Genomic DNA, 18040 nt, shown 5'->3' on the forward strand with positions numbered 1-18040 from the left:
AGAAAAATAATGCTTTTCTGTGAGAGCTCATTACTGACCTGCACTTGCATGAAGTTTTTCAACAAACCATATTAAAGTAATGAGATTTTAAAGACTTCCATGAAAATTAGCTCAGAACTCTTACATTTAAGGCAGAGACACTTTAAATATACACCTCTGATGGGGGACTTCTCTCACAAAAGTTTAGAATTATAAAAGCTGGCCCCACTTGCTCGTGCAGAAGTCCACTGCCTCACAACATGAAGCATCAAAAGAACTGACAGCCAAATAAAGTAAGAAGACTGATACCAGAGCTCCGGCAATCTTCCAGTCACATGCTGAGACTAACCTGCCTCTCTAAAATTTGCAGGTAGGACATTAATATGTGGCTATTTACTAAGAATGAGTAAATACTAACAGCGGAAATAAAAAATTATGGCTTCAAAGGTTTACTTATTTGAGCAGAAACTAAAATTATTGTCCTATATTGATGTGTAACTGTGCATCATGATTAGAAGCTTGAATAGTTATTTTGATTTTTAAACAAATAAAGCGAACTAGGCGAAATATCACTATCTGGAACAATGATATGAAGTGGGGGTTGAGTGATTATTCTGAATTTTTAGTACACTTCCTGCACTGTTGTTCAGTAATATTTAAGAATCTCTATAGGGTTTCACATCTCCATAGCACTACTAAAACATAATTCAATAGTATCCCCTATTTTTCAGAATAAAATAGAAAAATGAAATCTCACTTGGAGCAAACATATTCAGTGGCACAATGCAACTGCAGTATGGTTATGCTCAAAACCAAAAGGAACAAATTACAGTATTTTTTCCTAAAGACTGCAATATTCTCTGTGACATAACTGCCAGAAACAAAGTATCTTTTGGCTATACAATTATTTTTGCAAAAGATATTTCCGTAACTCCCTTGTGTTTAGTAATTTTTATTTATTTACTTATTTTCAGAAAAAATGATTTTGTCATTTCAATTACAGGAGAACCCATTAACTTCAATATATTAAAAAAACATTCTTACAGCAGAAACAGAGAAAATTTTATTACTATTGGACTTCCATGCCTGGACTCCACCTTCTTCCCATCGTAGGCCCCTGGCTGCTTAAAAGACCACTTGCATTCCATCCAAATTCCATTCAGTTGTGAGTTGTACTCACAATTAGGTTTCATTTTATTTTCAATTTCTTAGCGTAACAGTAGAATGAAAAGACCTAAACCACTTTGGTGTAGCTCCCACCACTGCTTGAAACAATTCCTCCTACTTGACGTACATAGGAAGATTCTCTGTTTTGTCAGTTTAAGGTGAGAAATCAGACTCCACCAGAAAATTCAGGAGCACTATTTTATGATGGTAAAGTGAATGACAGTCTATAAAATTAGGCTGCATTATCTATGTAACTAACAGTACAGAAGTGTAAAATATTCACAAAATCTGCGGTAATTATCATTATCATATATATCTACTAAAAACACATTAAACTGAGAAAACAGCAGACTATTTAAATCAGACTGCAGCTGAACACATCAACAATCCAATACTGCCAACAAGGAAAGTCTTGCTCCACCCTATCCCCACTCTGACTCTTCCCTCCTTCCATATACCAAACATGGCTCTGCCATCCTATTCCATCCCTGGTGCTAGTTCTGCTACTTGTCAAGCTTTTCAGTGCACTGATTTAAGTCATTAACCTAGCAGAAAACGATGAGAATGTTTCTTTGCTGGGCTTGTCTTCTAACTCTGTAGAAATGTTAGAAAAGTTGGAGCTTACAAAAGAAGTCCACTGAGTGCCAGAACCCACCTAAGTTATACATAGGGAAACAGGGAAAAAAAATGGGAGGAGGAGAAAGAGCAGGGACCTGTCCAGGAAGCATTAACTTGGCTCTTCCAAGTTTCATGAAACTGTGCTTAAGTTACTACTACAAAATACGATATAGTGCTCACAACACACTATGAAGTAATAGCACCAGTCAGTTTATCAAAGAAAATGCTTTTGTTCACAGAATATATATGATTAAAGCTACCTGACAGTTTTCAGTATTTAACATTGTGAAGAGATTATGATCATTATCAGCAGAACTATAAACAAGATTCTGGTACAGACAGTTTCATTTATTCTGTGCTATTTTTGTATCGAAATTCCTTATCATGGTATAGAATTAACAGCCCAAACCATTTGATTTCTAAGGCTAATACAGTTCTATGACCATGTTTACTTTAGCAAACCTGTTCCCCTTGCTTCTGCAACATCATGCAGAGCTAGTGATCGAGTTTGCAAGACTGCAAGAAAAATATTCTAGAATTGACTGCTTCTTCCTTTTTAGAAGTTATATTACATTATGTTACAGAAACTCATGTTACAGCTTTTCTAAATTTACAACATGCCTGTTTTTCACCCCACGGTCTTACTGAAAACCTTTTAACATTAAGATAACCAGACATTTTCATGTAATTAATTTACATAAAAATATTTTTGTGCCAACTTCTTCATTTAACTTACAAGGGGTTTTATCCTTGTTTGGTGATTAATGCCTCATCACATTTGCTGAGATGAACTTACCTCCTCCTAGATTATCTTGCCAGACTCCCTATTCCACTGATCTTTCTTGTAGTTCATCTGTGCACCTATCCTAGTATTATCTATTCTTCTTTCTTGACTACAGATGGCAAGAAACATACGCATCATTTCAGATGAAGTTTCAGCTGTGCTACCCGCTCTGCTCCAGACATTTCTTTTTTTCCAAACAGTCTAGCTTCCTCAGAGCAGCTTCTTGTAAAGTTACCTGTATATTGACAATATTTTCCTTACATCAAATATCACAACATGCCATACTAATATAAATACTAAGTAAGACTCAGAACCAATCCCTAGGGAACTCCATTGCAATTATTCCTATTTGATAATCACTCCTCTAATTCTACTAACCACCTCTACCCGCTCCTTCCCTACAATTCTTTCACTAATCTCTACCTTAAGGAATAATTTGCCATACTGCACCACATCAAGTATTTCAACTTAGTCCCAATAAATAAGACTCCAAAAGACTTAGGCACGTGATCAAGTTATTAGAGCAACAATGAAATAGAGTATGTCAGCTGAGCTATGGTAACAAACCACATGTGTATTCTTCACCACAACAAAGAAAGTAATTCAATTTAGCTTAATCCCCCAGCACAGTGGGAAAAAGTTGCACCAAATTACTCTGTAAGTTCTATGGGCTAAGGACATGCAAACAGGTACTGCAGCACAGCAGACAGAGAAGCTAACTCATTGACCTGGTAACTTAGCCAGTTTTCTTTGTAGACCAATTCTTCTCTTCCCCCAAATAAATTCTAATATCCATATTAGCATCTTTGAGTTCAAGGAATTCCATCTCTCTTCGTGTGAAAAGCTACTCAGTCCAAATGGCTTTATTAACTAGGTGGAGCTTAAAAATCACAGAATAATTTAGGTTGAAACAAAAATCTGGAGGTAATCTGTTCTAACCCAGTGCTCAAAGCATAGCTAATTTCGAAGTTACATTAGGTTTCCCAGGCCTTCGTCCAGTCAGGTTCCAATCATCTCCAAGAATGGAGATTGCAAGACTGCTCTAGACAACTTGTTCCAGCATTTGAGCACTCTCACTCAAAGAATTTTTTCCTTAGTTTGTAAAAGCTTCAGTTTCAAAAGCAAATGAGCTGTAGACCAACATTTACATACGGCAAACCCAGTTTGTGACCATTCAATTAAATGTAACTTCGTATTACAATTCTTACAGTGTTTTAATTTACTATCAAAATAAACATCATTCTTTTATTTAAGAAGTTATGGGTGAAGGACTTGGCAGCTTCAAATCATACTCTGATGTATTGTTATTATATTACCTCTTCCACCAGAAAATTTCATTCAAAGAATAAATTTTATTCATACCACACCTATTTCTTTAGCTGATCATAGTAATAACAGTGCTTCCCCACCAAGCTGACTTTAATTTCTATTTTCTTGGAACAGCACACACCCTTTGATGCTCATCTTCCAACTCAGATTTCTATTTCACTGCATTTTCACTATCCCAGCCAGAGCCATTTACAGTCTACATGTTACACTCAATTGTTCTGCTCCAGGTTCTGTAGATACATGTTTCAGTCACCTACAGAAGGTCGTTTCCAGCATCTTACCTAATGTGTTTTATCTCTCCCTACCTGCTTTAAACTGCTACTATACTGCATATCGCTATTTCCCCATGCCTTTTGCTTCCTCCTCCCAAATAAACTTGCTTCGACTCAAGTTTTACACCCCAGTGTACCTAGCTTGCTCTCATCTTCCACATCCTACCTAAGTAACCTCAAGATCAAGAGAATTAATTATTTATTCACAATTATGGTATTACAGTGCATGAGAAAAGTATTTTTTGTAGAACACCTTTGACTCAAATCTTTGAATAACACCTATTCTAATTTCTACTGACCCTCATGATGGGAAAAACTAATCTTTCTAATGCATTAGTATCAGAACAAGTGCCATATATTATGAAATACCACTATGCTATTAAACCTCCTAGGTAAGACTGACTGCAGTGAGCTGTGACTGTGTATCTTCCCCCACACTAATCTCCAATTCCATGTCAATCTGATTTTCTGCAGGTGAGAGGCCACACTGGCTCACAACCTTGCAGAACTCATCCCAGAGCAAAGGCCACAGTAAAAATTAGCCTTGTCCACATAGCTGTCTGGTATAGCAAACTTTCACTAAGTGAAAGTACATTTCCCCAAGACATGTGCGTGTTCTGCCCTGATACTTTGCAAGCTGGACATAAGACTAACACTGCAGCTGCTTTCATGGTATAAACATTTGATATTGCTATGTACACTCAGAACTGTGATTCTAAAACAGTGTAACATGTAAAAATCTCTCTCTCGTTTGCAAAGTCTGCGTTCCAAAACACTGAGGCATCAAAGAGTTATGAAGATTTCCCAGCCCAATCCTACACCACAAAATCCATTAAGCTATAGTATAGCTTTAAAAAAAAGTGTAATACTAGGTAGATGCTTAGCCAGGAAAATTCCAGCCTTAACACTTACATTTGCCCAAGTTGTATTAAAACACCAGTAACAAAAAGTCCACACCCTGAGAACAAGCTCTCAAAACAGAAGGTGTTAGCCATCACTACTCCATATTAGTTATTAAAATAACCAGATTAATTTCATAATTCTGTTGGTAATTTTTATTCTCCTTCTCAAAAACCATAATATTCAAGCAGCAATTAAAAACCTTTTCTGAACTGCACAAAGATCGTCAACGAGGAAACTGTAGCAGTGTTTTTGATATCGAAAGAGAAATACAGACTTCCAAAGTGAAAAAAAGCTGGCAGCACACTTAAAATTATTAAGTCAGAAGCTGGCTATAAGTCAGAAATTGCTGATCAATAGCAATTAATGAAGTACTGGTGTTCACTTAGCAAAACATTGTTCTCCAGTTCCAAAATCACACAGGTTTGTCTAACTTAAATAGCTACATAATGTAGGTTTCTAAATGAGCAACATTCTTTCACTAAAAAAGCTTAGATGAGACCTTGTGTTCTAACTATTAGATCTAATATAGCAGAAGCCTCACTTGCTAGTTACTTTTATACAGCAACACTAATAGGAGGTCTGGATTTCCTGTGATATATCAGCCCAAGAATGACAGAGAATTAAGAGCAATTAAGAAACAAACACTGAATTCTCTTCTGTAGAACACTTGGCTCGTGTCCTTTTTCATTTCTAGCTATTGGCCTTTCCCAGTAAAAAAGTGGTGAGGCTTTTTTTTGTAAAAAAGTAAATTAAAAGTAGAAAGCTTTATTTATTCTTTGCATGTTAACAGTATCATGAAAATACAACACTTTCGATACAATGCTATTTTGCCAGGTAATAACTTCAGATGACTTGAGATTGTAAGATATTTTATTTTCCACATTAAGGTATTTGTGGAGTAAGTCATGCGTTAAGAAACTTTATAAGTTATCTGTAGCACTTATTGTCAGAAGAAGACATTTTCAGGAAAATGCAGTCTATTTCTGTATAAAATATATAGCACGTAAAAGGAATATATAGAGGAAGCACATAAAAGGTTCCCTATAAGCCTTGCTTTTCATCCCACTGACTGATTTAATTCAAAACCAAAAATGAATTGTAACTCATGTGCATGTAAGCTGAAGAAAAACAAAAATGCTGATCTCCAGTGCACCTCTGTACTAACAACCAACACACACACACACACTAACACTGCTGCTATTCCAGCTCTGTTTCGGGGGCTGAACACTGAAAACTGTCATTCTAGAGGCAAAGAACACCTTAAATTTTTTAGTTTTCATTTTCTGAAGAATGCTATTTTGATATAGAGTTAAGATCAGGACTAAAACCAATTTTGTTGCTATCCAAACTACAAGCTTCCTTAGAAATTACAACTTTTAAAACATATTTCTTGCAGTTTTGTGTTTTTTTTTTTTTAATTTAAAGAGGTGATTTTCAGGCTATCTTAGCACAGCATTTAAGCTACTCTTAAAATAATTTTCAAAATAGAAATATCTTGACCTAAAAAACCCCCACTAATTAAGACATTTCTTGAATTGAAACTATTAAGAACATTTGAATATTTTAGCATTAAGGAAAGCATATTTGTTGAGATTTAACTGCCACATTTTTCAAAGTTTCACAGATTATTCTATTAGTAGCAGAATAGCAAAAAATACCAGTTTGCAGTTTTTCTTTCAGGGATGTGAAGATTGAAACAACTATGACCTAACCCTACAAAAACTGAAAGAAGCACTACAATCTGCTTCTTCTTCAGATCCTAACCTAGGAAGAGGCACTACTGAATAACTGGTCAGATGAAGTTTCAGGTATGTTAATGGAACCCGGGCAGAGCAACGTAAAAACAAAGTAATAATAATAAATTAAAAAAAAAAGTGAGCCTTTTTCCCTCCTAAACACACTTGACAATAAACAGCATAAAATGGTGAAACAAAATATCACAATACAGTAAGTTGTACTTCAGAAGTGACTTTACTTCTGTTTTTCTAGAGCCTGCCACTCACTACAGGCATAAAATTTCGATGAAGACTGAATGTATCTTTTTAGAACTTCATTGAAAATTACTATTTCCTATTATTACAATTTTGTAAATGCACATCTGAATATCATTGTTTGTAATGCAATTCTCTAAGAATCCAAAGAGAGGCCTGAGGGCATGCAAATGTGCAATCCCCTCCTGAATTCTGTTAAATTTCAGCAGCTACTAGTAACATATTCTATGGTTTAACTACATAAGGCCTATAAAAGACAGTTCTTTGTAGCAATTTTGAGTTTCCCTTCCTCTTCCTTGTTTCTAAAAACATCCTTGCATCATTCCATTACAAACAAAAAATAATGATTAGCTATCTGGTAGTTATTATGGCTTAGCTATCTAGTAGCAAAAATTTTGCTACTAGATAGCTAAACCATATACTATCAACAACTCACCCCAGAGATGAATATCCTCATGTTTTCAATACACCCTTACTACTTTGTTGATTTTCACATTTAGTCTCATGACCTAATTTAAATCCAATCAAATTCTGCAATGATTTCCTCACTGTACATCACAACATAACTGCAAGTGTCTGTAAGAGCAATGCAATATATGCTGTGTATCTACCTCCCTTTACTCAGTTGCACACAATAGACACCTCGTTGCCTATACTGCTTTCTTCATTATCAAAACACTGATTTTATTGAAGTCTAGTCAACAGCCACAGTCACAATGATAACACACAAGACAAGAAGAACTGACCTTAAGATGTTATGTCTGCCTGAAGAAGTACCAACTACTAACATTTTCCCTGTCAAAATCACAGACTCAAAGAATGGTCGAGGTTGGAAGGGATCTCTGGAGATCATCTGGGGGTCCAGTGTCACTCAAGCACAGGGGGCACCTACAGCCAGTTGCCCAGGACCATGTCCAGACAGCTTTCAGATATCTCCAAGGATGGAGACTCCACAGCTTCCCTGGGCAACCTGTGCCAGGCCTCAGTCACCCTCACAGTAAAGAAGTGTTTCCTCATGTTCAGAGGGAACCTCCTGTGTTTCGGTTTGAGCCCATTGCCTCTGGTCCTGTCACTGTGCACCACTGAAAAAAGCCTGGCTCTGTCCTCTTTGCACCCTTCCTTCAGGTATTTATATACATTAAGAAGATCCCCCCTCAGCCTTCTCTTCTCTAGGCTTAGACGGTCCCAGCTCTCTCAGCCTTTCCTCATAGGAGAGGTGCTCCAGACCCTTCATCACCTTTGTGGCCCTTTGTTGGACTCTCTCCACTATGTCCATGTCTCCCTTGTACTGGGGAGCCCAGAACTGGACACAGGACCCCAGGTGTGGCCTCACCAGTGCTGAGTTAGAGGGGAAGGATCACGCCCCCCACCCCGACCTGCTGGCAATACTTTGTCTAATGCAGCCAGGATGACAGTCACCTTCTTTGCTGCAAGGGCACATTGCTGCCTCAGGTTCAACTTGGTGTCCACCTGGACCCTCAGGTCCTCTTCTGCCAAGCTGCTTTCCAGCTGGGTGGCCTCCAGCATATATTGCTGCATGGGGTTGTTCCTCCCTGGGTACAGAACTTTGTGCTTCCCCTTGTCGAACTTCATGAGATTCCTGTCAGCCCATTTCTCCAGCTCATTGAGGTCCCTCTGGATGGCAGCACAACTCTCTGGCCTATCAGTCACTCCTCCCAGTTTGTGTCATCAGCAAACTTGCGGAGGGTACACTCTATCCCATCATCCAGATCAGTAATGAAGATGTTAAACAGAAAAAATGCTAAAATTGGCAAGTTCTCTACAAAAGGAAAGAAACTTCACTAGTTTGGAAAATTGGATTAAATTCTTAAATCATTCCGTATTTCCTGCCATAAGCTACTACTTTGCTTTTCTAGTACCAACAACGCAACTATGCTTTAACCTACCTTTGTTGCATTTTAGTAGCAGACAAAATTTTACACATAATTTAATACCCCAGAGTTAAGCCTACAACCATCAATCCATTTTGAGGATGCAACTACAAAGGACGTAACTATACCATTAACATAAAAGCTTCCCCAAGTGCTCGGTTCCTAAAGACATGAGCCTGCTGCAATTTCAAATAGTTGGCAGACTTCCTTCCCAAAAATGACAAAGGCTCCTCTGATTAGTGAGACACCTTTCCTCCCCAATTACCACTACCTCCTCTGTCTCCCCATCATTAGTCAACTGCAATACTGGCATACAGCCCATGTTAACAAACCCAGAGCCCCTTATTGCCTTTCTAAGGCATACCTCCTTTGAGAGTGGGACCTCACTGATTTGAAAATAAGTCTATCAAAATCTTTCTATAAACAGCAGTAGCTTACTGGAGGCTTCTTGTGTACATTAAGTAAACTAGAACAGCATGTTTAGGGTAGCACTTAAGACTAACATTGGTTGAACAAAAGAGAATCAGCATCATGCAGCTCTATTATATTCAGTAAAGTCTCTTCTGCTAAAAACGCATATGCTGCAAGATGTGATGCAACTGATGATAGCATGGGCATAAAATTCACAGAAAGAAAGCATTTGGAGTTTTTATAATATGATATAGGTCCCTTCATCCTATGATAAAACTATGATTACTTTCATTCCCCATGCATTTTAGAATGGGGTGCATATAACACAATAGTGCAAGATGAATAAACATTTTTCTTAACATAAGTTTAAGCCCAGTAGTATATTTTCACTTCAGAAGAAGCCATAAGTCCTACTCAGTACTGTCTTTATCTTGCTGTTGTCCATCAGTACAAGTCTGAATTATGTTTAGTGATACTTCAAGCTTGGGCTAGTAGGCCTGTGTGAATTACAGCCCCAATGTCTCTGACAGACTGAATACTTTTGAAACCAGTATCTAGTTGAAGAAGAGGTAACTGGGGCAGACACTGAAGACAAAAGTAAAGTTAATTAGAAGTCCTGGTTAAAGTTAATTAGACTGTCCTGGTTTCGGCTGGGATAGAGTTAATTTTCTTCCTAGTAGCTGGTATAGTGCTGTATTTTGGATTTTTGTATGAGAATAGTATTGATAGCATGCTGATGTTTTGGCTGTTGATAAGTGGTATTTACACTGGTCAAGGACTTTTCAGCTTCCCATGCTCTGCCAGGTGCACAAGAAAATGGGAGGGGGCACAGCCAGGACAGCTGACCCAAACTGGCCAAAGGGCTATTCCATACCATATGACATCATGCTTAGTATATAAACTGGGGGCAGTTGGTCAGGGGGCAGTGATCACTGCTGGGGGACTGGCTGGGTGTCGGTCAGTGGGTGGTGAGCGGTTGTGTCACTGTTTTGTCTTGTTCCCCGCCCCCCTGTTTTTGTTCTTCTCTCGCTCTCTTGTTGTTTTCTTTCTCATTACAAATTATTATTATTATTATTATTGTTGTTCTTCCAATTATTAAAGTGTTCTTATCTCAACCCACAAGTTTTCTTACTTTTGCTCTTCCAATTTTCTCCCCCATCCCACCTGGGGAGGAGGGTGAGCGAGCAGCTGTGTGGTACTTAATTGCCAACTGGGGCTAAACCACAACAACTAGCAAATGTGAAAAAAACGCTCCACCTCCAAACAATTCTCAATAGCCAACTTATCCATCCACAGCATTTCACCTTCACCTTCCTTTGCTGTTCTGCACCAGCCTCGAATATCCTGTAACATCGTGCACTGCACTTGAATTCCAAACCAGCTATAATCGCAAGAGTTTACTTCCATATGGCTGCCTAGAAGATTGCACCTTAACCTAAACTCACAGGCACTGTGTTCTGCTCTGGACCTGAACTGCTAAAATTGCCTTTATCTGTGAAGGCTCGCCACAGTTAGTAATATTCATGCTACTTGAAGGTAATTCAAAGTTAACAAATCACCCCTAACTACCCAAGGATCTCCTATCTGTGTCCTGTCTTAGAGCAGGGACACAGTATGAATATCATTAAGATGAAACTCAGACACTTAAAGATTCTCCATCTTCTTAACAGAAACTGAAATCTTAACACAAGGTTAATTAAATGAGACTACCACATTTGCACACTTCTCTGTCCAAACGTTTCTCCATGCCCCTCCAGCAGCATCCCCACCAGCATCCCCACATTTCAATCAGCCAATTTTAGAATAAAAGCATAACCATGTTATGCAAAACCTTTATTATCTCCAGCACCGAATGAAGAATGCTAGTATTTTTTACACATGAAAGACAAGCCAATATTAGGTTGTTCGTTTCAAACAGAATAGACACACAGTGGTTCAGGTGACCTACAGAGCACACACATACAAAGAAAACAGGACTAGTATCACCAAATTCCACCCTTATTTCAGGATGGATCTTAAATAAGTAACAGATGAAGTCTGCATTGTGTTCAGGTTTATAACCTTAGGCCCTAATTACCACCACTAGCAGAAAGCACAAATTGTCAAAGTACTGCAATATTCAGAGAAATTTCCTGTATTGGTATTTGTGTAATCTAATGCTTCCCTCATTAAGTCATGATATTATTACTGGTTAGTGCACACAAAGAATTTTGAATGAGTGGGGCAGCAAGAAATTTTATGCAGTGACAACACTGAAAGGAACAAGAATGCTTCAAATCCATTATTTACAGATTTAAGGGGCACTTAGCTCTTTTGCTGCCTTTGATTAAATATGAAATGAGTTAAGATTTCAAATGTGTTTTATGAAAACTAGTATTTATGAACTAATAAAGACAGACATCTATTCCCTTTCTTACCTAGTCAATTCAGGGAACTATACTGCTTGCAATGTTACAACAGTAAATATGTTATCAACTCCTGCACACACTACTCATGAATTTCCCAAATCGAAGACCTAATACCTGAGCAGCTACCAATATGGTCCTGTCCTGGTTTCAGCTGAGATTGAGTGAATTTTCTTTATAGTGGCTGGTATGGGGCTATGTTTTGGATTTGTGCTGAAGACAGTGTTGATAATACAGAGATGTTTTAGTTGTTGCTGCACTGGTCAAGGACTTTTCAGCATCCTGTGTTCTGCCAGGTGCAGAAGAAGCTGGGAGGGGACACAGCCAGGATAGTTGATCCAAACTCACCAAAGGGCTATTCCATACCACATGACGTCATGCTCAGTATATAAAGCTGGGGAAGAAGAAGGAAGGGGGGATATTTGGAGTGATGGCATTTGTCTTCCCAAGTAACCACTACGTGTGATGGAGCCCTGCTTTCCTGGAGATGGCTGAACACCTGCCTGCCCATGGGAAGGAGTGAATTAATTCCTTGCTTTGCTTTGCTTGCATGCGCGGCTTTTGCTTTACCTATTAAACTGTTTTTATCTCAACCCTCAAGTTTTCTTACTTTTGCTCTTCCGATTCTCTCCCCCATCCCACCGAGGGGGAGTGAGTGAGCAGCTGCGTGGTGCTTAGTTGCCGGCTGGGGCTAAACCATGACAGGTCCTTATAACCATCAGTATTTAATGTTAAGACTATATTTCTTAGACAAATTTTAATTTATCCGTCATGTGAAGGATGAGAGAGTATTTAAATTATACACCATGGCCACACATAAACTAGAATCACAGGAAGACACAGTGATTTCTATGCCAATAATAGCTTCATCATCTTTTCAGTTGCTGATTTAAGGAAACCCAAAATATCCTTGAACCCAATAGTTCTAATACATTGTCCCTTCACTACTATTACTGCAAATCAGAATATTGTCATTTTGAGAAACTGGAATTCCAACAGGGTTTATACTGGTCTCCAATAAGTCTAGAATTAAATACAGAAAAACTTTATTACAAGCACCTTTCAAATACCACTTAGTTAGTACGACAGATTTTTCTCCTTTGAGCCCTCTGAGTGGGAGGACCATGACTGCAGGAATAGTGACTTTCCATTTGTGGACACTGAAATTGTAAGGGACCAGCTGTATCAGTTGAATGTTTGTACGTCCATGGAGCCTGATGGGATTCATCCCAGAATACTGAAGGAGCTAGCGGATGTTATGGCAGGACCCCTCTTGATCATCTACCACAGGTCTGGGGAGGTCTCTGCTGACTGGAAGATAGCCAATGTTACTCCAATTTACAAGAGGGGTGTGAGGGAAGACCCAGGAAACTACAGACCTGTTAGTCTAACCTCAGTACCTGGAAAAATTATGGAGAAGATCATCCTGGGTGCTACTAAAAGGCATTTAAAGAACAATGCAATCACCAGGCACAGTCAACATTGGTTCATAAAGGGAAAGTCTTGTTTAACTAATTTGATATCCTTCTATAATAAGGTCACCCACCTAGTGGATGAAGGGAAGGCAGTGGGTATAGTTTCTCTGGATTTTGGTAAGGCTTTTGATATTCTCCCTCACAGCATCCTTCTGGACAAGTTGTCCAGCTGTGGGATGAGATGGTTCACAATGCACTAGGTGAAGAACTGGCTGAAGGGCAGGGCTCAAAGGGTTGTAGTGAATGGGGCTACACCTGGCTGGCAACCAGTCACCAGCAGTGTTCCTCAAGGCTCAATTCGAGGGCCAGTTCTGTTTAATATATTTACCAATGATCTGGATGCAGGAGTTGAATGCACCATTGGCATGTTTGCTGATGATACCAAATTGGGAGGTGCTGTTGACCCTCTTGAGGGACAAGAGGCCTTGCAGAGGGATCTAGATAGATCAGAGCATTGGGCAATGATTAGCAGCATGAAATTTAACAAATCCAAATGCCAGATTCTGCACCTGGGATGGAGTAATGCTGGCACAAGTATAAATTGGGAGAGGAGTGGCTGGAGAGCAGCCCTGCAGAAAGGGGTCTGGGGGAGCTGGTCGACAGCAGGCTCAATGTGAGTCAGCAGTGTGCCCTGGCAGCCAGGAGGGCAAACCGCATCCTCGGCTGCTTCAAGCACAGCATAACCAGCCGGCCAAAAGAGGTAATTATCCCGCTGTATTCAGCGTTGGTGCAGCCCCACCTTGAGTACTGTGGGCAGTTCTGGGCCCCACAACTTAAGAAGGATGTGAAGGTCCTTGAATGCATCCAGAGGAGGACAACAAAGCTGGTGAAAGGGCTGGAAGGCATGTCCTGTGAGGAGTGGCCGAGCACTTTGGGCTTGTCTACTTTGGAGAAAAGGAGGCTGAGGGGCGACCTCATTGCTCTCTACAGCTTTCTGAGGAGGGGAATTGGAGAGGGAGATGCTCATCTCTTCTCCCTGGTATCCAGTGATAGGACTTGTGGGAATGGCTCAAAGCTGCACCAGGGGATGTTCAGACTGGACATTAGGAAGCATTTCTTTACTGAGAGGGTGGTCAAACACTGGAACAGGCTTCCTAGAGAGGTGGTCGATGCCCCAAGCCTGTCAGTGTTTAGGAGGCATTTGGACAATGCCCTTAACAGCACGCTTTAACTTTTGGTCAGCCCTGAAGTGGTCAGGCAGTTGGACTCAGTGATCATTGTAGGTCCCTTCCAACTGAAATAGTCTATTCTATTCTTTGAAATTCATCAGAAACTAGACTCTCTTCTTTCTGATGCGAAGTTTGGAGGGCTTTTTAATGCATGTCTCCAGCTGAAGATTTAACAGTTTCATACTTTCATTCCAAGAAAGGCGTGCATCCTGAAAAGAACTGCACAGATTTTTTGCACTTAGCTGAAGTAAGTGCTGAAATCAACAGGATTCTATATATTATCATTAGGGAGCACTGACTGAGATTCCTTTAAAGTTGCAGCCTGAAGTTCTCCCAATACATCAAAATTCTTTACAGCCATTTTGTCAACAGAGAACCCCAAAAAATGTGACCGATAATGTGTTTATTATGAAAATGTCTGTTACTTACTGTAAAAACTACAGCATGAGGACTTCTAAATGGCATATACCAAACAACTAAGGTCTTCAATTTTAAGTGTCTGATTTGCCCTCCTAAAACAACTTCCTGTTTTGAGCAACTTTTTTAAAATCCATGGATTAGTCCTGTGGCTAGAAAAAATTTTTGGGGTAGATTTATGAGGATCACCTCTTTATTAATTATGCAGATAAACATCCATTCATTTATCTATTATCCTTGTTTCTAAGAACGCAAGAATTGTATTATTCTATAAACTGTTACTGCAAATACTGGTAACAATCTTAGAGGACTTGTTGCAATATTAAATCTTTTACTATCTTCCTCTGCCACCACCATCTCTTTCACAAATATACTGGAGTGGCATATACATTTTGCAGCACTCTAAACAAGCTACTAAGGACCTGCCAAGTCCGCTTCATGAAGGTAAGCTCCCTTTTAGACATTTTAAGTGATTCCTGTGTTTTCTGCTCAAAATACTAGATTCATTCTTATGAAAGGACTGCTTTAACACTCTGATTGCCGTGTGTCTTCACTTTCAGATATATTCAATATTTCAGATTGTAAATATACAAACCATTTATAGGATGTAGAGTCTCTTACTGATAGCAAATGAGATAGTATCTTGCACTTGTGATAGCAAAGGAAAAAGCTTCTTTTGATCAGCTTTTCCATTTTCTCAAGAACACATTTAGGATTAACTATGAAAACAAGTTTTGAACTTGAATGTTATTCCAATTATATGTTTTTTCTATTGCAATTCAAAAGGAAATTTCAAACGAGTTGTTCGGGTTTGTAAGCCTAGAGACCACCCCAGCTCCACAATAAAAGGAATAATAATTTTAAAAATTCATCTCTACTTCAAAACTGCAGACATATGGATCTCATCTTATTATTCACCTAAAGATAATTTGTTTACTTATAAAAAAAGAAAAAAAAAGAAAATCCTATTTAGAAACTCCTTCATACCCCATGACAACTCAGTTTCAAATTTCACTGAATCCAGTGATAGGATTGTCAAGTGATAGAACTGTCAAGTAAAACATAAACATACTGTGAGCACCTAACCTTAAAAGAACTAGAAGACGAGCTGAGTTTAATCCTCTCCTTTAACTACTTAACATTGGAGTAAATGAAATTTAATGTACTTTATGTCCATTTCCAGGAAAAAAACAGATAGAAAGAACAGATTGGGAGTCATTCCAAGACCTCCATAAAACTGTATATTCCTGAAACTATGTCAGGTATGCAGTTTTTATTAGCTAGTTAACAGTAAAACACATTTGCATCCATTTGTTAATAACCCCTCACATATTTGCTTTATTCTGTTTTTCCCAGTAACCAAGACATAGGAGTTAAGGAAGGTCTTTATTACAGATTTATGAAACGACTAATATTGATTCAAATGTGCACTTTAAGGTGCTACTCCAATACAAGCCAAAAATGTGAAGATGTTCCTGATTGTATCTGTTTTTTGCCAAATTAAGTAATCTGATTGCAGAAAACGTGAGATAATAGATGCTACCAACTACTTTTTAACCCTGATACACAATTTGGATGCACAAAAACTACAAAGATTGAAAGGCTTATGGCAGCATGTCAATACAAGATGCAAGATATACAGTTACAGGTCCCCAAGCTCCACTAGAAGACCTGCTCCTGGTCTTAGATACTGAAGTAGGAAATCTTTTCAAAAGGTGCCTGGCCCTGAAAGTACCTTCTCTGCTTTCTTAGAGACATTAATGATAACATGGCTTCAATGGAATTAAGTCCCCTGTATTTTCTGGTGCTTCAGCTCTTCCCTTATCCATCCAGCCTCCAATAGGTTGGGTTCTAACCTACGTTAAAAAGGATTCTGTTCTCCCACACTGACATAAGTGGGAGCAAAGGCCTGGGGAGCAAGCCCCTTCTTCCCTGAAGCTGAAGGAGGAGCAGGGCCCAGGGGCGGCAAACAGTAACTCGCTGGTGGTGTTGACTGCAAGTGGCCATTTTAATTTAAGGGCCTTGGGACCTGATGCTGCCGCTGATTCTCCTCCTCCTCCGTGGTGCCCAGCCCCACCTCCCCACCCTCACACCACTGGGGATACAGGGAGGCCCTTACCAGGAGGATAAGAAAACGCACCCGCGGGCGGGGCACACAAGCAGAAGGGTCCCAAGGCACAACCATCCCGGAGGAGCGGGGTGCAGAAGAGGCCCCCGCACAGGGCGGGGGATGGGAGCAGCCCCGAGCCCTCACCCCGAGGGGGCGGGGAGATGCCGGGCAGGGGCAGGGGACCGGAGGCGAAGATGGGAGAGGGGGCTGCAGGCACGGACAGAGGGAGAGGCGGGGCAGGGCAGGGAGGGGTCGCGGTGGTTACCTATACTGGGCAGCAGCCCCGCTATGGGTGAATCCAAAGTAGTTGCCGGTGGCCATTTTGGCATCTTCTCCCAGCCGGCTGGGCACTGTGGCGACGATAACCAAGAGGCGGGGGCAGCGGCGGCGGCGGTCGGGGCCATGACAGGAGGCCCGGCAGGAGGAGGGGGGGAGGAAGGGGGGGGAGGAAGAGAAGAGAAGGAGGACAGACAGACAAGGGACAGAAAGAGCGCGTGAGCGCCAGGTCAGACACGGCGCTTCAGGATCCCCCCCCCCCCGCCCCCGCCCCGCTCCCCCGCCCCGCGCGCGGGCCGCATCCCCTCCCCCCTCCGCGCGCACGGACACACACACACGGACACACACGCACACACACACCGAGCGCCGCTACTTACCATAGGTGAACGAAACTACCGGGCATATGGGAATCATGAGTCCGAGCGGGCAGCGACAGCGGCGGCTGAACTCTCAACTCTCACCCCCCCCTCCCTCCTCCTCCTCCTCCTCACCGCCGCGCTCGCTCCCTTCCCCCCACCCACCCACCTACGGCGACAACGGCGGAGTGCGGCCAGGCCGGCGCCGTGCGCACGCGCGGGATGTGCGAGGGGGCCGCTGGGAGTTGTAGTCCGACCGGTTGGCACGCCCCCTGCCCCGCCCGCAGCAGAGCGCGCTGGGTGCCGCGGGAGCCGTCGCCGCGCTTGGGGGGGGTGGAGGTGGTGTGTCCTCGTGTACGCATGCGCGGGATGTGCAAAGTCTCTTGGGAGCTGTAGTCTTGTTCCCTGAGGCCCAGGCGCGATGTGGAGACGCTCTCAGAGGAGCGCTGCACGTAGCGCCCGCCTGTCCCCGTCCTCCCGCCATTA

At 40.9% G+C, this 18040-nt stretch overlaps 1 protein-coding gene and 1 non-coding gene across 4 annotated transcripts in view; both read right to left on the bottom strand.

Moving 5' to 3' along the window:
* ZFR (zinc finger RNA binding protein) overlaps positions 1 to 17687 on the bottom strand; it is a 46984-nt gene extending 29297 nt beyond the window's left edge. For all 3 annotated transcript variants that reach the window (XR_012773433.1, XM_075488405.1, XM_075488404.1), the window contains exons 1-2: positions 17576 to 17687; positions 17188 to 17272 (exon numbers count right to left, since the gene is read on the bottom strand). Coding sequence is in view for 2 of the 3 variants with exons in the window: in XM_075488405.1 (XP_075344520.1) it covers positions 17188 to 17272; positions 17576 to 17612 (122 nt within the window). In the remaining variant the exon portion in view is untranslated. The remainder of the gene's footprint in view (positions 1 to 17187; positions 17273 to 17575) is intronic.
* LOC142402860 (small nucleolar RNA SNORA66) lies at positions 2142 to 2278 on the bottom strand. Its single transcript, XR_012773500.1, has one exon. It is a non-coding gene; the product is annotated as a small nucleolar RNA SNORA66 (small nucleolar RNA).
* Positions 17688 to 18040: the final 353 nt, after the last annotated feature.

The sequence above is a fragment of the Mycteria americana genome, chromosome Z (genome assembly GCF_035582795.1).
Source record: "Mycteria americana isolate JAX WOST 10 ecotype Jacksonville Zoo and Gardens chromosome Z, USCA_MyAme_1.0, whole genome shotgun sequence".
Classification (NCBI taxonomy): Eukaryota; Metazoa; Chordata; class Aves; order Ciconiiformes; family Ciconiidae; genus Mycteria; species Mycteria americana.